The sequence below is a fragment of the Onychostoma macrolepis genome, chromosome 20, assembly GCF_012432095.1.
Source record: "Onychostoma macrolepis isolate SWU-2019 chromosome 20, ASM1243209v1, whole genome shotgun sequence".
Taxonomy (NCBI): domain Eukaryota; kingdom Metazoa; phylum Chordata; class Actinopteri; order Cypriniformes; family Cyprinidae; genus Onychostoma; species Onychostoma macrolepis.
In genome coordinates this window covers 32,520,456-32,540,845 of record NC_081174.1, presented here as the reverse complement: position 1 = coordinate 32,540,845, position 20,390 = coordinate 32,520,456, and the positions used below count along the sequence as shown (strand labels likewise).

At 43.7% G+C, this 20,390-nt stretch overlaps 2 protein-coding genes across 2 annotated transcripts in view; both read left to right on the top strand.

Moving 5' to 3' along the window:
- Positions 1-20,390, top strand: part of LOC131527426 (1-phosphatidylinositol 4,5-bisphosphate phosphodiesterase beta-1) — an 85,871-nt gene that overhangs the window by 35,601 nt on the left and 29,880 nt on the right. The window contains exons 4-10 of the mRNA XM_058756515.1: positions 12,310-12,450; positions 13,033-13,112; positions 17,452-17,505; positions 17,582-17,657; positions 18,150-18,250; positions 18,569-18,735; positions 19,926-20,072. Coding sequence (XP_058612498.1) covers positions 12,310-12,450; positions 13,033-13,112; positions 17,452-17,505; positions 17,582-17,657; positions 18,150-18,250; positions 18,569-18,735; positions 19,926-20,072 — 766 coding nt within the window. The remainder of the gene's footprint in view (positions 1-12,309; positions 12,451-13,032; positions 13,113-17,451; positions 17,506-17,581; positions 17,658-18,149; positions 18,251-18,568; positions 18,736-19,925; positions 20,073-20,390) is intronic.
- Positions 13,215-17,442, top strand: LOC131527427 (uncharacterized). The gene is made up of 2 exons (XM_058756516.1): positions 13,215-13,811; positions 14,102-17,442. Exon 2 carries the CDS (start codon positions 14,790-14,792, stop codon positions 15,999-16,001), a length of 1,212 nt encoding a protein of 403 aa, XP_058612499.1. The 5' UTR covers positions 13,215-13,811; positions 14,102-14,789; the 3' UTR covers positions 16,002-17,442.

Here is a 20,390-nt window from a genome sequence, read left to right as displayed (position 1 = left end):
TTCCTCGTCCCTCCCTGCTGTGTGCACCGTGACAGAAGACCAGACCTAACAGTAAGCGGCGCCTTCACCACGTTTTGTTTTCCGTTTTCTTAAGTCTTTTGTTTTGGTTTTCTGGTTTTGGTCCTGTCTGTCCCGCGGCATGGAAGTCGCCGCCGTCCTTCCCGCTCCAGCCCACGGTTAGGCGTGGGAGTTCGGCGGATCGCCGCGAGTGCCGCGAGTCCGTTGGCCGCGAGCCTATCCAGTTGGCCACCGTCCGTGGCTTTCTTCAGCCCGCCGTTCGCGGGAAAAGTCACGCCGCCGTCCGCGACTCTTCAGCCCGCCGTTCGCTGGAAAATCGACGCCGCCGTCGCGGCTCTTCAGCCCGCTGTTCGCGGGAGAATCATCGCCGCCGTCTGCGGCTGTCCTCAGTCTTGTTCACGGGCTGCCGCTCGAGCACGCCGCCGACTACGGGGAAAGCCCACCCGAACGTCGGCGGTTCCCTCCCTTCACGCCGCCGTCTGCGGCTCACCCTAGCCCGCCTGGAAGTGCTGATGGCTAGCCAGCCTGGGTGTGGCAAGCCCGCCAGGAGTGCGTATGGCAAGCCCACCTGGAGCGTGTATGGCAAGCCCGCCTGGAGCTCCCGCCCGCCGGCCGCCGCTGACTCAATGCCCGCCGGATGCCGCTGACTCAAGCCCGCCGGATGCCGCTGACTCAAGCCCGCCGGATGCCGCTGACTCAAGCCCGCCGGATGCCGCTGACTCAAGCCCGCCGGATGCCGCTGACTCAAGCCCGCCGGATGCCGCTGACTCAAGCCCGCCGGATGCCGCTGACTCCAGTCCAGTAACGGGTCCCCGTGGAGAAAGTCCACACGCCCGGCCAGGAGTGCCGGTGTTGTCTTGTCTTGCCCACAGGAACATTTTAAACTTGCCTTGTCTTGTCCGCGGAGACTCGTTTGGGGCAGGCGGCTTTTCTTGTTGTGGCCATGGAGGCCATTCCAGCCGCCTGCCTCCCTGTCGTGGAAGCGGAGGCGGTTGCTGAGGGACCTTGACAGGGCCCCTGACTCCCTGTCATGCCCAGAAGAAGCCTCAGCTTCCGAGCTGTTCCTGTGGGCTGTCCTGTCTGTGTGTCTGGCCTGTCCTGTCCCTGTCCTGTCCCTGTCTGTTACGCCCTGGAGGGCTATCCGGTCCTGTATGTGAGTCTGGCCAGTGTCGTGTCCTGTCTGTTACGCCCTGGAGGGCTCCTGATACCCCTGGATTCCCTAGGAAATTTTGGGGGTAGTAGAGCTCTGTGTGGAGTGGCCGGGCCGAGGGGACCGAGGCCACGGCCACGAAGACCATCTGCCATGGCCGCCTGAGCTCCCAGCCCTGCCATGGCCTCTCTGTTACGCTCTGGAGGTCCCCGTCCTGTGTTCCTGTCCATGTCTGTCCTGAGGGGCCTCCAGAGTGCCCACCCTCCCTCCCTGTTGGAACTGTTAGCGCGGGACGCGCCTTCCGGGAGGGGGAGTACTGTCACGCCCTCTGTTGTGTCTGTCATGTGTTCCGCCTCTTGTTTCCATATTTGGTCATGTTCCTGTCCTTGTTAAGTGTGATTATTAGTTTATTCTGTTCAGGTGTGTGTGATTGTCTTGTGTGTGTATATAAGGTCCTGTCTGTTCAGTTAGTGTTTGTCTGGTCTACTCGTTATTCCCGGTGTTCCTGTCTGTGTTAACCTTGCCTTGTCTTGCCCTGCCTTGATGTCATTATTAAAGACTATTATTTGGACGTTTACCCTCGTCTCCGTGTTCCTCGTCCCTCCCTGCTGTGTGCACCGTGACACATGGGCTCTTTGGGGCTCGTTGAAGACCAGTCGTACCGCTGCATTCTGAATCATTTGTAGAGGTTTGACTGTGTTTGATGGAAGTCCAGCCAGAAGAGCATTGCAGTAGTCCAGCCTAGAAATGACAAGGGCCTGGACAAGAAGTTGTGCAGCATGCTCCGTCAGAAAGGGCCTGATCCTTCTAATCTAATTTCTAATCCCGATTACGATTATGGATGCCACGATTACATAATCGTTTAAAGCTGCAATTACAAAAATAAATAAGCAATTAAAAATGCCCACTTGCATTATTCTGTGTGCTTAAGAGGTGTTTGCAGCGCGGGGTTTAACAAACTCAAACACACTGGATAAAAGACATTTTGTCTAACTGATAGTCTTTATCACTCTGTTGCACATGATAGATAAGTTAAATGCCAAACATGTCAAATGTGGAACAAAATAGCGCTACTTGTTTGAACTGCGCACCACACGGACCTTTTATCCGCTCGACTCAAAAGAAAACAGCACAGCGCGAGTTTAGAGCGCATGCGTTTATTACAGTGACCAGTCGCGATCATGCGCTAAACAACGCTGTGAAATCCAGTAAGAAGCACTCGAGTTCAGCGCAGAGTTCTCCAGTACAAATCCGTCTCTTTCATTTAAACTAGTTTAAAGCCAAATAAATCGGAGCTGTTACTCTCATCAACACTGATGTAGAAAGCAGCAGAAACAGTGCAACAACGATCCAGTTAGAAGACGTTTCAATCCACAAATCACCCACATTTACCATAGTTTTACTGTAGTAACACTAACGGTAACAATGGTATGGTGGCAGAAAAGTAGGATATTCATATTGAGTATTATTATATTATTAATATACTAAATATGTTAAAGGAGTAATTGAATATAATTACATTATTTTGTTAATTATTCTATCAGTTGTGAATTTGTAATTGACTGAATGTCTTTAGGCTACCGTTTTTCAATGCAAACCCCATAGAAACCATATAGTTAGGCTACTTTTTTTACCATGGTAATGAGGTGCTGTACTTTTGGTTATGTATACATTACATGTTCAGTGCTACCAAATCAGGTACTGGTGCCACTGCTTTGAAATTTCGTCTATTTAATTGTAAATGAAATGTATAGCTTTAGTAAACCATTTTTTCTTTTTTTTTTCTTTTAGTTTTAGTATAACATTATTATACCATGCATGATTTTACCTTTTTTTGTTTAAAGAAGAAACCAAACCAATGTATAGTTGATATTTGAGTCTCAATGCTATAGAAAAGCAATAAAAGTTCATCTTTGAGTGTTTTCAGCCTTTTTTATATAAAAATATGGCTTGCACCTTCAAACAATGGCATAAATCTGTTCAAAATAATCGTTATTAATAATCACAATTACAATCTCAAGGGAATAATCAACAATTATGATTTTTGTCATAATCGTGCAGCCCTACTTTGACGGTGTCTGCATGATGAAAATATGCGCAATAATAAATACTTTCACTGCAAAAAAATAAAATAAATAAACTTTTCTTACTTACAATTTTTGCCTTCTTGTTTCCAGTCAAAATATTTGAAGATTCTTAAATCAAGATTCAAGATTCAAGATTTCTACTTAAAAAAAATGACATGAGGTATTTAATCTTGTATTTTTCTTACCCTATGGCAAACAATTTTACATGTTTTACTTAAAATGCACTTAAAATGCACTTGTTTCCCCCAAGATTAATTTTTCATCTATAAAAAAATGCATCTTAACTTAAGAATTAGATATTTGTAGCCTACGTGAAATAAGACAAAATTACTCAGTAAGAAAAGCATTTTTGCAGCATGAATAAAAGAATGAGGTATTTAAACACTGCTTATGCTTTAAAAAGGTATAAACTCATGGTAAAAAACTATAGTAAGTGACTCTGAGTTTACGTTACCTCTCTTTCAGAAATGGGCTTGACCTACTCTGCTTTTTGACAAACCTCCCATTCTGAAATGGAAAACCCGGAGTTTCCCTTATTTCAGGGTTAACATACTCAGAGTTTTCACTTAACCTACTTTCTGAAATGGGCCCCTGGTCCTTGTGTGCTTTCTTCTCTATTTATTGTGCTCTCTGGCCTCTCGTCTTTGCCGATTTGTTGTATGTTGTGCTGCATTCGCTCTAGTCAAGTTTAGTCTTTGCTCTTTCCTTGCATTTTTTTGTTGAAGTCTTGCTCTTTGTTTCTTTTGATTTAGTCATTTTTCAAGACTTCTTCTTTAGTTTTATTTTAGTGTTCTCTTTAAATTTTTCTTGTAATCTTGAACTCTTGTCTTTTGTTTGTCATTTTTAGTCTTTTGCTTCTAGTTTTGTTAACATTCTTTTTCTCGCCGTGTTACGAGGCAGTCGTCCAGTGACTTAATTTGTGCTAAAACTGTCCCCTTCTGATAGTTACAGAGTGCCATGATGCAGATTAAATGGATTCAAGAACTCATTTGTGCCTACTGTATATTTATTTTGATAATTTATTAATTTGCATGAAAATCCTCTGTGAAGTGCCAAGTTTTTGTTTCTACTGAGTTTATTTTGTGTGGTATTGCACGTGATGTGTAAAATGTTGTATTTTTCTAGAAGCTGAATGAATCAATGCAAATGTAAGACAGCTTCCCAAAACAGGCCCTTGTTTGTCGCTTTGAAACTTTTTGTTTACACTACAAATGTGGCCATTTGTAAAAGGCAGTAAATGGGGCGGTGTGTAAAAGTGCAGTAATGTCAGAGCTGCAAGCTACAGCTGCCATAGCTACCATGCTGAGCTTAAGGCCCTGCTGTATTTCTAAAGGCCTGGCCAGCATTTGTCAGTTTTACTGCAGATTCCCAGCTTTTCCCAGCCTCTTTCGTTCTGGGTCTCTTTCTAACACAAAGCACAATGGGAGACGTGCCATTACCGAGGCACCGATCCACCGCAGGAGACGGGAACATCGAGTTCTTCTTTTGCTCTGCATCTTCTCGTCCAGCAACAGGTGCCTTCTGCTTCCTAGCAGTGATTCGTGTTTCCGTCTTGGGCAGACTGTTCTTTTCTTTGGAAACGCAGCAGCGCAACAGAGCCTCATTTGTTTGCCGTTGTTGTTGTGTGATGAAGTTGCACAAAGTGATTTGACTGTGGGTTTGGGGTGTGAAGCGTGATGCCATTCTTCTGCCAATAAATTTAATCCATAAACGCATAGACTGTTTAGAGCATAGAAAATATGGATAGAAATATGAAAATAGTAGATCATCTAGAACAGTATAGAGTTAGTATAGAATTGCGTGTTCACAGACATGTGTATTAATCCACATTTGAGAAGCTTTCTTCAGGACCGTCCAGTAACACGTCCTAAAATCACAGTCTTTTAAATTATTCCAGACATCATCTGAAATCTAAACACTTTCGTTGTCCTGAGACTCCTCAATAAGAGCATTGTGGGATGATCTGAGGGCACTTAACATTTTGCTGTAAGGATTGCTTCGGAAATGTGAAGCTGACAAAGAATCAAGTTCGTGACTTTGTGTGTGGCTGTTGTCTTAGTATTAAGATGTATTCCATAATTTAAAATAAATACACTAAAATATATTTGAAATACATTTATTTCATGCTAAGTATACTATAGATACATTTACATATTTATGTGCTTAATAAAAATACTCTCCAATTGTTCTTTTAGTATACTTAAAGTGTACTAAATTGGAACAATTAATTTTGTGCTTAATGCACTTAAATTGTGCAGAAGTAGTACTGAAGTCCAACTAAAGATATACTAAAGTATATTTGTGTCACGTCCTCTGTCGTGTGTGTCATGTGTTCCTGCCTCTTGTGTCCATATTTGGTCTTGTTCCTGTCCTTGTTAAGTGTGATTATTAGTTAAGTCTTGTCCAGCTGTGTTTCGTCTAATTATCAGTAATTGTCATGTGTATTTAGTTCCTGCCTGTTTAGTTAGATTTCGTCTGGTCTACTCGTTATTCCCCGGTGTTCCTGTCTGTGTCAACCTTGCCTTGCCCTGCCTTGCCCTGCCTTGCCCTGCCTTGCCCTGCCCTGCCTTGCCCTGCCTTGCCCTGCCTTGCCTTGCCTTGCCTTGCCCTGCCTTGCCCTGCCCTGCCTTGCCTTGCCCTGCCTGCCTTGCCTTGCCCTGCCTTGTCTCTGCCTTGCCCTGCCTCTGCCTTGCCTTGCCTGCCCTGCCTTGCCTTGCCTGCCTTGCCTTGCCTTGCCCTGCCTGCCTTGCCTTGCCTTGCCCTGCCTTGCCCTGTCTCTGCCTTGCCTTGCCCTGCCCTGCCCTGCCCTGCCCTGCCCTGCCCTGCCTTGCCCTGCCTTGCCTTGCCCTGCCTTGCCTTGCCTTGCCTTGCCTTGCCTTGCCTTGCCTTGCCTTGCCCTGCCCTGCCCTGCCCTGCCCTGTCCTGTCCTGTCCTCATGTCCTCATTAAAGACTGTTATTTTGAAGTTTATCCTCGTCTGCGTGTTCCTCGTTCCTCCCTGCTGTGTGCGCTGTGACAATTTGATTGTGCTAAAGTGAAACTATTGCAAGTAGACTACACTTTAAATATTTTGCATTTAAAGACTGATATTATTCAAAGATCATACAATCCTTATCAGATTTGTACTAAACTTTAACTTGACTGAATGTGTTCAAAATACATTGCTGTGAAACTGCTCTATTTTCTGCTTTATTCAGTGTATTTTCTTTCTTTCTCAGTGTATAGCCACGTTCTGTCCAGATGATGTTCAGGAAACTTCCTGATGGACTGTTTTATTAGTTTGTTTCACACAGATTAACCCAAATCCGCACAGTATAATAATGATGTATGAAAATCTGCTGATATGTGTTCCTCTAAGCAAAAAAAAAACAACAAAAAAACCAACTGTTTTTTTTAAAGGTTTTTATAAAAACAGTGACTTCAGTAAATGTGGGTATTTTGTGTAGATGATGTACAATATAGATTCAACAGCAATAGGAACTGAACATTAATGTGCTTTAGTGTCTTGTTATACAGGGAACGACAGACAGAAACAAAGTACATATTTACCCTAATAACAAACTCTTCTGTCTCTTTATCTCAAACAGTAAATGTGATTTACTTTGTCAGAATGGAGCGCAGTGTTGTGATAAATGTCCGGCCTGCGTGTGTGTTTCCGTGTCTGTTTCCTGTTTTAACATGTTGATGGTGAGTACTGTATAAACTTCAGCTGTGTCCAGAATCATTCATAATGCTGGATCGGTCAGTATTCTGCGACTCGTCTCGTGTTCTTCTGTGAAGACGCAGTAGACCGTCGTAACTGCTGCGTTAAACGATGTTCCTGCCATCAGCTGAATTATAAAAAAATGCTGGACTCCCATCATTGTGATCATTTGTGACTGTTCATATTTCTGTTCCTTAAATTATTCATCAAATACCTATGATTATATATTAATGGTGTACAGCAAGTCTGTAAAATCAGTGCAGTAAATTGTCAGCAAGGTGTTTGAGACAGATGGACAGATGGACAGACAGATAGATGGACACACAGACAGACAGACGGACAAACAAACAGACAGATGGACAGATAGACGGACAGACAGACAGACAGACAAGCTTTATTGTTTTCTGAGGGAAAAGTCATTTCATAAAAAGCATTAAGCACATTTGGAGTCTGTATTCTTCATTAAAACAATCTGAATGTTTAATTGGCTGTGAAAATGAGAAAACATGTCCTTGTAAGGACAAGTTTAAACTGACGTCGAACTTCAGATATTTCTTCTTTAAGTATAAACTCACTTAATTTCTCAGAAAACAAGACTTCTTTCATGTCATTTTGTTTCTCAAGTGAATGCATGTGCATTTGCTGCTGTTTACACACTTTATGCGACTCTCCTCGCAGTTACAGCTGCTTCTACTCTGAACGAACGCAGAGACTGGACTCACATTATATCAGCTGAGCCTGCTCACATTGTGCTGAATAAGACATGAAGGATTTTATGTCAGGCTTGATGATTTGAGCTCATCATTTTATTTGACTGGACACAAGACCTGCATCAGATATTACCAATTCTGCATGAAATACAGAAACTACTTCCTGATTTCCCACATTTGATTGCGGTAAAATGATAAGAGGACTTGATATGAGTCCAAAAGTATAACCGAACCAAAGGTGCTTTGAACGGCTCTCTATTATAGAGACTTGAGCATGTTCGGCGTAGCTTAGCCTCCACACTTCAAACACAGAGCTGTCGTTTGTGACAGGCCTCAACCGTACGTGCGGCCAGTCTGCTTCACTTTCTGCTTAATTAAACAGTCTAATTGAGGATTTGAAGCGAGCGGTCATTAAGCGAGTCTGTGGAATCCTCCTGGTCAGTGAAGCATCGACTGACAGTCGACCAATAAAGAGCTGATCTTTAGCGTGGAGCGGCAGGAATGAGCTGATTTACACCAGCAGAGACCGGCTCCACATCAACACTTGACTCCATGATTAAGGGCTTTTACATTTGTGTTAGTAACTTTAGTTTTAAGTTGTTTTCTCTTCCTTTAATTAATTAAATGTTAATAAATATTACTTGAAAGGTGCCATATACTGTATATAGAAAACGATCACCAAAAACTAAATTGATGTCATGAGGTTTGAGGATTTAACAACACATCTAGGTGTGATATATATATATATATATATATATATATATATATATATATAGTTCATTCAGAAAGTATTCAGACCCCTTCAATTTTTTCAATTTTGTTATGTTGCAGCCTGATACTGATGAATTGTTTAAAATATTTTTTTCTCATTAATCTACACTCCGTACCTCATAATGACATGAAAACAGAATTTTAGAAATGTCTGTAAATTTATTAAAAGAAAAACTGAAATATCACATTCATATCTAAATGTGATGTTAATTTTACATAATTTGAATATTGTGTGTATAACTTGAGCCTGTTATATATGGATGATCGTGTTCTGCTGTGATTCTCGGAGGATTGGGGTTGGAAACCTCTGTTCTACATGAACAAAAAATATCTTTATCATTTATTCCTCAGATCAGTATCTACAGTCTGTCATACAAGCCCACTGATGCCACACAGCTGGCCTTGACCTTTACACAACCAATTCATTTGTGATTCTCTTTTTATTTGAATCTTGATGGGCTCAAATAAAGGTGATCAGATGCTTGATATCAAATGAATTAATTAGTGTGACATCAGTATAAAAGCAGATTTACATTCTGAAACACTTCAAAGATTTAAAACAGCCAAACTAACATAAGAAAATAGATGCTCTTTGTCTGTGGAGCAAATTGAAGGGTTAAGAAACATGAAATAAAAATCCATGAGTCAGTGCTGATCTGTGTCAGACGGTGAAATTCATTGAGCACGCTTGATTTCAGCTCATCACAGAACAACAGGAAGAGAGCATTGGATCCTCTCAGAGAGGAACTGTTGCAAGTATTAATTACAAGTTCTTTGTTGTAAATGCATTTCCTTTCATGCTTCCAACACGCACACACACTCACTCTCACACACAGACACACACACACACACACACGTTTGTTTTTGTGAAAAGTGGGGACATCCCATAGGCATAATGGTTGTTATACTGTACTTACTGTATGTGCTATTGTCCTACACCAACCCTACACCTAAACCTACCCCTTACAGGAGACTGTCTGCATTTTTACCTTCTCCTTGTAATACCCATGTCATTAAAACGCACACACACACACACACACACATACACACACCTGCCAGGCTACGAGCCTTGATCGCCATAGCAGCAGAACTTTAAGGTCTTCCAGAGGCCCCAGAATGCACCAGTTCACTGATTCAGTCCCGCTTCTGTGTGCAACGAATGAAGTCGTGATGTTGTAAACATGTTTGCAGGTCATTGCACTTCTGTAATGTGACGTGTTTGAATGATGAAGGAAATTCACGAGGGCAGATTGGGCTTTAGTGAGTGGATTTTGATTGATTGGATGGTAAAGTGTCTCTATATGACAGCTGGATGACAAGTAAGGGATTCATGAAGCCTGTTACTACATTCTGATGGTTATGAAGGAGTCCTGGTTTCGGCAGTAACTACACATTTGGCAACTAAAAGCATTTGTCTCTATTGATTTCTTTTTTGTATGTTAAATCAAGTTATGCGAAATAAGCCCCTTTATACCCCTTATTTACTCTTGAAGTGGACATAACACACAAAGTTTCTGCCTATCTCATATTATTCTTCAGTACCTATAGAGTAGTATTGCATCCTTCATATCTGCGAAGAGTCTTGAGTTTTATCAGATTTTTATAACAGACAGATACATCATTACGCTTCTCTCTGAACACAGCTGGAGGCGGGCTGCGAGCGTAGCTAAAGACTTATGAGCATGCGCTGCTTTCGCGTAGCGATCATCTGTAAATTGTGACATCGATGTAATAAAACAGGAACACAACCTTATTGACTTAAATTAACTATGGCTAAAAATCAGATCCAGCCATATACATTCGATCTCGCTATCAAGCTCAAGTTCAAGTTCAGGTTGAGCTTTATTGTCATTCTGCTGCATGTGTGGACATATAGTGGAACGAAATGTCGTGTCTCGCAGGACCACGGTGCTACATACTAGTTAAACATAAGATAAACATACAACAATGCAAATATAGGAAAAACAATAGAGCTATACAACAGTTTAACCATCTGACTATACATATACTATAAATACTATAACTACTATACCTAGTTGACTACACATACACAAACTGAGACTGTATAAGAACTTTACGTAAATACTGTACATGAAATTGTGCTAAAGAGATATTTGTACATGAAATTGTGCAGAAAATATATATTTTGTACATTAAATTGTTCAGAAGAGCGATTTTGTGGGAAGCAGCGCATAGTGCAAAAGATTTAGTAGTGCAATGCTCCAGTAAACATTATTTTGTAGTGCAACATTCAAGTAAACATATATTATCTTATTGAGTCTTTGTAGCAGGGTGTGTTTATAGAAAGTGTCTAGTGTGCATATGGTGGGACGAGTGCGTTACTACAGGTGGTTTGTATAGCCCACTCACCTGTGTGTAGCACACTCAGAATTGCACTTAGGAAAATTGTCAATAGTTATTTATGAGTTGGGGGGCTGAGGTGTTCATGGTTTCAGAGCGGGGACAGGGAGATTGGAGTTAAGAGCTCTCACAGCCTGGGGAAAGAAGCTGTTGAGCAATCTGACAGAACGAGCTTTGATACTCCGGTACCTTTTTCCTGATGGCAGGAGCTGGAAGAGGTTGTGGGAGGGGTGGGTGGGGTCCTTCACGATGCTGGAGGCCTTGCTGGAGCATCGTGCAAGGAAAATGTCCAGGATGGAGGGAAGAGGGGCACCGATGATCTTTGCGGCAGTGTTCACTGTCCGTTGTAGGGTCTTGCGGTCAGCAGCACTGCAGTTCCGGTACCAGACAGTGATGCAGCTGGTCAGCTGGTCATCAATTATCGCTCTGGTTGAAGAGTGTTTCTTCTGGCAGAAGTGCCCATACAAGGAATTACGCCCTTCATGATGTTATATGGGACCATACTTCAAAAAAACTTTTCCCGAAACTTATACAAACCCTGAAGGAGTGTCTTTGGCACAGAAATACTCTGTTATATGTCTCACTCGTTTTTTGAGACTTTGGTCATGTTTAGCATGAGAGTCCAACTCTTGAGCAATGTAAATAAGTCAGAATGCATTAGACCCCCCCTTTAGCAGCATAATATTAACAGTGCTCTGACAAAGTGGCGGTGATTTTTCAGCCTGTGATGAATGTCAGGCTGAGCGCAGGCGCTCTGTGTGATTGATAGTCGTTTAAACCAGCACTTTTCATTTTATTGATTATGCATGCGACTGCGTATGCTGTCCATTTCATTTTTACTGTCTGTCAGACGCTGCAGGTCGGGGCTTTGTGGATTTGCAGTCAAGCTCTGAGATGAATTTTTATGCCATGCAAATGTGAGTCTGACCTGCATCAAAACACCTGCGCAGATGCAGTCTTAACCTCTGTCCACAAACACCCAGGTCTGATCAAACTGGACCTGAACCGAATGTCAGACGCAAATGGTGCAAACTTTATCAAATATTTGACAAATTCAAATTCTGTTGTAAAGCAGCTCTACACAAGATAATAGTGACATTATGCAGGTCAGTTCAGTTCAATATTGATTCAACACAGTGTACAGTTAACAAATTATGAAATTAGTTTAATTCAGCTGTCAAACAGCTCTACAGAGGGCAATAGTGTCGTTATTCAGATTCAAGTTCCGTTCTGTTCTCATACGATAGTGTTTCAGTAAAAGCCGAGTGAGATGTGATGGACTGTGAAATACAGATTGTTTTGTAGTGTTAGTCTTTGATTGGTTCGTGAAAGTGCAGTACTTTCCGCTCTTTTGTTGTGTTGATCTGTCTGGAAGAACAGTTGAGTTTGTCACACCAATCAGCGTCCAATCCAGCGCCACATCACACCCTTTCACAGATTTATCATATTGTTTCCTCAACACTTTTTGACAAGTGTTTAAGCGCCTGATGCGTTGCTGTGTTTTCTCCAGGAGGCCAAGCAGCGAGAGCTTCTGGATGTGGGGACTCTGGAGGGGAAGCTGGAGAACAGGACACTCACAGTGGTCTGTGGTGCAGACATGGTCAACATCACCTGCCTGAACTTTACGGCCTTCAACGAAGAGGTGGCCAAGGTAACGTCTGCTCTGACACTTAGAAACAGACACGATATGATATGATACAAGATATGAAATGATGTGCTAGGTATTGCATACGGGCCGCAGAACAGAAGCCTGTGATTGATGGGTCCCGACAGCCTTGATTTACAGTCTCTAAACACACAACTGTCAAACCTTCAGTGTCTCTTTTTAAATGAAAATACTTTAAATGACATTGGTCCAAAATAAAAGCAATAGATAATATTTAATCAGTAAAAAAACGCAGCACATACAGTATTAAATTATGCTGTTTTATCCGTCCTTTAATCACAGAGAAACAAGAACATGAACATGTCCGACTGACCGTTGAGAGTTTGGTAGTAATAGACATCTGAATCACTTCATCAGAGCTACAAACATCACTGGAAAAAAGCACTAACACTAATGTCACTAATGTGTCCTAATGGAGGTTGTGATGATATTTCTGATGGTCTTTGTCCGTTCTTTCTTTCAGATCACATTAATGAACCGGATCATTCGGATGCTGATTGTCTCTTCAAGCACTAAAGTTCAAGCAGACTTGATAACGGTGTGATGTGTGTTTATGTGTGTGTTTAGGAGTGGGCCGAAGAGCTTTTCAGCTTGGCGTCGAACCTGCTTGCTCAGAACATGTCCAGAGAATCTTGTCTGGAGAAAGTGTGAGTGTTTTCTCGATGAGTTTATCACTTTACGACATGCATGTTTCTCATTTCACATACACAGAGGTTTGGCAGCAGAGCTTCTGTAAAACTCCAAAATAAAATGTCCCAGACCGGTGAAATATGAGGCCTTTAACACTGTACTGTGGCAGTATGTGTTAGCCATGCTATCTCACGTCTGTTGGTTCTGACGCTGAAACAGAATTGAAAATCAGGCTTTCTTCACAGGCTCAGCGCTGCTACGAGTCTAAATGACTTTGTTCAACCTTTACGTAATGTCTGCTAACACTCCTGTAATGTATGTAGACGCTTCTCCTACAAGCATGGAATCCTCCATTTCTGTGACTGTGGGCCGGGAGCGTGAGCTGGTTGAGTATTAACTCTGCTCAGCCGATGCGTAGCGACAGCATGACTACGGCATCTGGTCACATGGCGAGGGTCTGGGACTCAATCCCACGATGCCGCTCTCTCACACCGGATCGTAAATCAGGACGGCTGTGACTTTGGCCGGGAAAGAGTCCAGCTGCATTAATTATTTGCAAAAAAGTCACTTACCACTAAATAGTTAACGATAGTGTGTTGCACATGGATTATTTTTAGACACAAGTCTTGTGCTTCTTACATGCTTCATTATCAAAGCAAAGCATTCTGGGATGGGAGTGGAGTGTGGGAAATGTACATACCTGCACACACACACATGTTCGTTTTTGTGAAAAGTAGGGACATCCCATAGGCATAATGGTTTTTATACTGTACTTACTGTATGTGCTATTGCTCTACACCAACCCTACACCTAAACCTACCCCTTACAGGAGACTGTGCATTTCAACTTTCCCCAAAAAAACCTCACTCTGTGTGATTTATAAGCGTTTTGAAAAGTGGGGACATGGGTCAATGTCCTGAAAAGTCACCTTCACCTTGTAATACCTGTCATACCTTTGTCATTATACAAATCTATGTCCTGACTTTTCACAAAAACACGCACACAGACACACACACACACACACACACTCACACAAACACACACACAGACACACACACGCGCCAGGACAAAAATGCCCACGCTCACCAGTGTTACAGAGTAATTAAATAAATCGGTAGTTCAGCTGCTCTGATGCACCACCTATTACTGTATAAAGAAAATATTTACAGTAGTGCAATGCAGCAGTTTGTCACTATATATATATATACATACAGTATATATATTAGCCACCAGCCAGTCCCAAGCCTGGATAAAGGAGGAGGGTTAGACTTCAGGTTAGCACCCTGTTCCTATAAAAAAAACTCATTGCTACGAAAACAGACCAAAGCGCTCCAAGAGCAAAGCAGCCGGGACAACAGTCGACTCCTACTGGAGTTTCCATGAAGGATGCCAGTGAAAGCCAAACGGAAGCTGACACCCCGAGGACTCGAGTCCTGTTTGCCAAGATGGTAACTTGAATAGGTTACTGGAATGTAAGAACTTTATTCCAGTCTTCCAAGCTGCAGCAAGTTATCAAAGAGATGGAGGCCTACAACATCAACATCCTAGGCCTCAGTGAAGCTCGCTGGACCGGTTCCGGCAAACTGTCTTCAGGGAACAAGACTGCCTTGTTCTCTGGTCGCCAAGACGACATACATCGTGAGGGTGTTGCCCTCATCCTGGATCGCCAGGCATGTGGGGCTCTAGAAAAGTAGATGCCAATCAACGAGCATCTTCTGACGGCCAGGTTTGTCACCTCACATGCCAAGGTAACCATTGTCCAGTGCTACGCTCCACGTGATGACCATGAAGACACAGAGAAGGATCTCGTCTACCAACAATTGCAAGACCTACTGGATAAAGTGCCACGTCATGACATTCTATTGGTCATGGGAGACCTCAACGCACAGGTTGGTGAAGATCGATCTGGGTTTGAAGAGGTTCTGGGCCCACATGGTTATGGCAAGCGTACAGACAACAGTGATCGGCTGGTGCAGTTCTATACCATGAACAACATGGAGGTCGGTTCGACACTATTCAAACACAAAGACATCCACAAGATAATGTGGATATCCAATGACCACAAAACCCAGACGCAGATTGACCACATTGCTATTGGCCCAAGATGGAGAACACCCTGCTTGCAAGACGTCCGTGTCTACCACGGAGCTGACATCTGCAGTGACCATCACCTGGCCATAGCAAAGTTCAAAGTCAAGCTAAGGTGGAAAAAGAAGAAAGACTCCAAGCCCCAGTGGTTTGACACAAGCAAGCTAAATGATGCAGTAACTGGCGCCCAGTTCCAGCTGTTCCTGAGCAACAGATTCTCAGCCCTGGCTGACCCGGTGCCGGGATCGTTGGATAGGTGGGACCAGCTAAAAGATGCCATGTCAGCTGCCGGGGAGGAGATCCTTGGCCACAAGAAGTCTCTCAATGAGACCTGGATCAGTGACAGTACCTGGGAGCTGATAGCAGAGAGGAAAGCACTACACCAGAGAAGGTTTAGTCCATCTGATGGCGAGGATGCCTACCAGGAATACATCAAGAAGGATAAGGCAGTAAAAAGCAGTGCACAGAGGGACAAGCAAGAGTGGCTGGACAGACAAGCTGAGGAAGCCCAAGAAGCAGCTAGCTGCAATGATATGCGCATGGTCTACCAGATCGCCAAGCATATCTGTGGCGCTGTGAAAACAGAGTCAGGATCAGTTGAGGTGAGGACAAGTTGGCAGGTACTTCCCATTGATACATCTGACTTCTCGGAGGACGAAATTCGCAAGGCCATATCCAGCCTCAAGAACAACAAGTCTCCAGGGAACGACGGCATAACAGTCGAGATGCTGAAAGCTGGTGGGGAGAGTGTGATCACCTGGATGTGCAGTCTGTGCAACCAGGTGTGGAACTCAGGCGTCGCACCAGAGGATTGGTAGAATGGTGAGGTGGTGTGCACACCGAAAAAAGGCAATCTGGCGGAGTGTGATTGCTGGAGGGGGGTCACTCAATCCCTGGAAAAGTCTACTGCAGGGTCATCCTCAATAGGATTCGTGACACTGTAGACTGCGTGAAGAACAGGTAGGCTTCCGGCCAAAACGCTTTTGCACGGAACAAATCTTTGTGAATTGTGGAGAATTCCAGCTACCTCTTGCAGTCAGCTTCATCGACTTCTCCAAAGCGTTCGACAGCGTGCACAGGCCATCAACAGGCCATCACTCTGGAAGATTCTGCTTGCCTACAGCATTCCATCAAAAGTCATAGGGGCCATTTAGCAGATCTACAACAACTCCAAATGCAGAGTGAGGACTGAAGATGGATACAGTGAATGGTTTGAGGTGGTGACTGATGTAAGGCAAGGATGTCTCCTGTCCCCAATACTGTTTGCGATCGCCATTGATTGGGTGATGAGGAATGCAACAAATGGTAAGGGGATAGAATAGCTGCACTAGCAAACAACACTCAGGACCTGCAGCTATGTGTGGACAGTATCAGCATTTATGCTAATAACATCGGCCTGACCATCAGTGGAAAGAAGACCAAGAACATGCTGGAAGGCAACCACCCAATCCCAAGAGAGATCTTCATAGAAAACAACAGGGTGGAAGAGGTCGAGAATTTTACTTATCTTGGCAGCTCCATCAGTAGAAGCGGGGACATCGATCAGGAACTTAATTGCCGCTTAGTAAAAGCTGCAGCAGCCTTTACTCAGCTGAAGAAAATATGGAAAAGCAGAAAACTTACTCTCAAAACCAAGTTATGCTTTTATAAGTCCAATGTTCTGTCCACAGTCCTTTACAGCAGCGAAACTTGGCAGTTAAAGACTTCCCAAGAGAAGAAATTGGATGCTTTTGACACCAAATGTTTACAGAGAATTCTTGGAATCAAATGGAATCACTTCATGAAAAATCAAGAAGTCAGGGAGAAGTCAGGATTTCCACCGGTGTCAGATACCATCTGCAAACGGCGCCTCCAGTGGCTAGGTCATGCACTGCGACTTCCTTCCCACAGACTGGCTCGGCAAGTATTAGACTGGATGCCAGCAGGCCGGAGGAAAAAAAGACGGCCCAAGTGTGTATGTGTGTGTGTGTGTGTGTGTGTGTATGTGTGTGTGTGTGTGTGTGTGTGTGTGTGTGTGTGTGTGTGTGTGTGTGTGTGTGTGTGTGTGTGTGTGTGTGAGTGTGTGTGAGTGTGTGTGTGTGTGTGTGTGTGTGTGTGTGTGTGTATGTGTGCGTATGTGTATGAGATGTGAAGTGAATAAATGTAGCATGTGTGAGTATGAGCATTTATCCTCCAGTACTAGCGAGTATCAGCGCTGCAGCATGATCAGCTTCAGGCTGATTCTCTGTGAGCTGTGTGTGATTCATGTATTTGTTCTGTTCTTCACAGGTACACCAGACTGACACTACAGCTGACGGCCGAGGGTGGGATTCCTGTGAAAAAGTGGGTAAAAACAAAGCACATGTTAAACCGATTCACCAGACGCTCCTCAACATGTCTGTGGTGTTCTGTCTTCCAGTATCTTCCGTCTGTTCTCAGCCGACAGACGGCGGGTTGAAAATGCTCTGGAGGCCTGCAGCCTGCCGACGGGACGAGTAAGAAAATGCTTCATTCTGCTAAAACTTGACCCTTTTTAGAGCAGCGGCGGTCAAACGTAATGAACGATCAGCACACATCATGATCTTTTTTATATTGAATAATTATACTAAGAGCTAAAAGCTTCAGGTTCTAGCAGAAAACGACAGTTATCACTCACTTTCTGAATGCTTCAGTGGAAAGATGCTTCATTCTGCTGCAGTATCGATTCTCAATGTGTTCTGTATTGTATTTGATTCGCGTTGCTTTGGCATGTGCTTCACAGTTTACTAGGTCTGTTCACTCGAACACTGCTTTAAGCAGGTGCGATGTGGATGCATCTTAATAAGAGATGTTGTCCTAACAGACAGGCAGCAGAAGTTTTGTTGATCGTTTGGTTTGTGTTCTTGCAGTGCTACGAGTAACTCCACTTGGTGAAAAACACTGGTCAAAATCCTGCTCTAACCTCTGTGATTATGCTTGATTCGACAATTATTCGTTTTTTCCTACAGAATGACACCATTCCTCAGGATATGTTTACACCTGACGTATACCGACAGCTCCTGAACAACATTTGTCCACGAAACGACATCGATACGATCTTCTCAGAAATGTAAGTTCCTTCTGCATTCTGGTGGAAAACAAATCCAGCCTCACAATCTGTGGATTGATCTAGTTCACTCATCACTTGTATGTGTAAGTCGTTTCATAGGTAGAGCTTAAGTTATGAAGACTTTTTTTTATTTTTCTTATAATAATGAATCGTTCACAACAAGACCTGAAAAGTGTGTTAAGTAATTCACACGATATATAAAAGTCCATTTAGATGTTCTGTTGTCAATTGACTCTTACAGCTGCAGGTCTCCATCATGTATAAAGTTATTTCTTTCTCTCTCTCTGTGTGTGTGTGTGTGTGTGTACTGATGTGCAGCGGCGCTAAGATCCGGCCGTACCTTACTGTAGAGCAGATGACAGATTTCCTGAACAACAAACAGAGAGACCCTCGTCTGAACGAGATCCTGTACCCGCCCCTCAAAGCTGAACAGGTGCAGGGATTGGTGGAGAAATACGAGCCTGACACCATGCTTTCACGAAGAGGTTGGTGATTCACCTGTCAGTCAGATAGACTCCGCCCACTCTCTGCTCTTTGATCCCTGAATTAAAGCTGTGATGATTTAAAATGCTCATATGATGTTGAAATGAATGGTTGCTGTTCAGTTAATAAGAGTTTGACGTTTTGTGATGGTCAAAACCCAAAACTTCGTCTCTCCAGTCCATCCTGAATATTTATTACTTAAATGGCAGAAACAGCATCATAGCCATGAGCTCATTAATATATGACCTGCCCACAGCTATTCAGTGTGAGCTACACCAATCATAACAAGGCTCATTTACATATCAAAGTGGCAAGGAGCCCTTTTAACTGTAAGAAGAAGATCAATAAATCAACAGCCTTTTGTAGAGACATTTTCAGGCGAAGAATGTAGATGTGTATGTTAAGAGCTGTATCCTGAACCTTGAATCAGAGGAGGTTTCTCTGCTGAACTTACTCACTGCAAAGAACCGTCGAAGAACCTGTAGTTTAAAAGATGCAGGATTGTAGTCGTCCATGTCCTCATGAACCTCGTCTCCATTTCTGAGCGCGCTGCATTAATGAAGTCTTCCTCCGTGGTGTTCCCTCACGAGGCTGGAAAGGTGAGCACTCCGCTGAGATGAAAGTCACCCTTTGCTGCTTCATTAGAGGGAACCCGTTCAGATGTCAGTGGAAGAACTGTGTTAATTAGGCTGTGGGAGTCTACAGAGGGCATGGCGTGATTAATTAGCGTAAAGTGGCCAGAGGGACGGCTGGGATGTTGCATGCGCTAGACTCCACCTGAGAGCCGCAGAGCCCGAGAAAATGGACTGGAATGAGAAGCGGCTGGCCGACATTCCAGCAGTCTGAGCTGTCACTTCTGCTGAGCTCATGTGTTGATTTCATCTTAACGAGGAAACGCTCACAGCACGCTGTGGTGCAGTTGCATTCATTCTTAAAATGAGTTAGATTAGTTTAGAGGTGTTCATTCCTGTTCCTATAGATCTACTGTACCTGTACTGATCCAAGTAATCCTGAAGACCTTCAGTAGCTGGTTCTGGTGCTGGCGCTAGGATTTGTGGGAAGGTAGATCTCCAGAAGCAGGACTGAGTATTTGAAGAAGGAAGCCATCCACTGGTCTAAAGGCTCCTGTCCAGCACAGGCCAAAGTTTGCAAACATGCACAGGATTGTTGATATGGTTGTTTTGTGGCGCAGGGCAGATCTCGGTGGAGGGCTTCGCCAGATATCTGAGTGGAGAAGAGAACAGTATTATTCCTCCAGAGAAGCTGGACCAGAGTGAAGACATGACACTGCCGCTCTCGCATTACTTCATCAACTCCTCGCACAACACCTACCTCACAGGTCAGCCAATCAGACACCTCACACAACACTTACCTCACTGGTCAGCCAATCAGACGCCTCTCACAACACCTACCTCACAGGTCAGCCAATCAGACACCTCACACAACACCTACCTCACTGGTCAGCCAATCAGACGCCTCGCACAACACCTACCTCACAGGTCAGCCAATCCGACGCCTCACACAAACCCTACCTCACAGGTCAGCCAATCAGACGCCTCGCACAAACCCTACCTCACAGGTCAGCCAATCAGACGCCTCACACAAACCCTACCTCACAGGTCAGCCAATCAGACACCTCACACAACACCTACCTCAC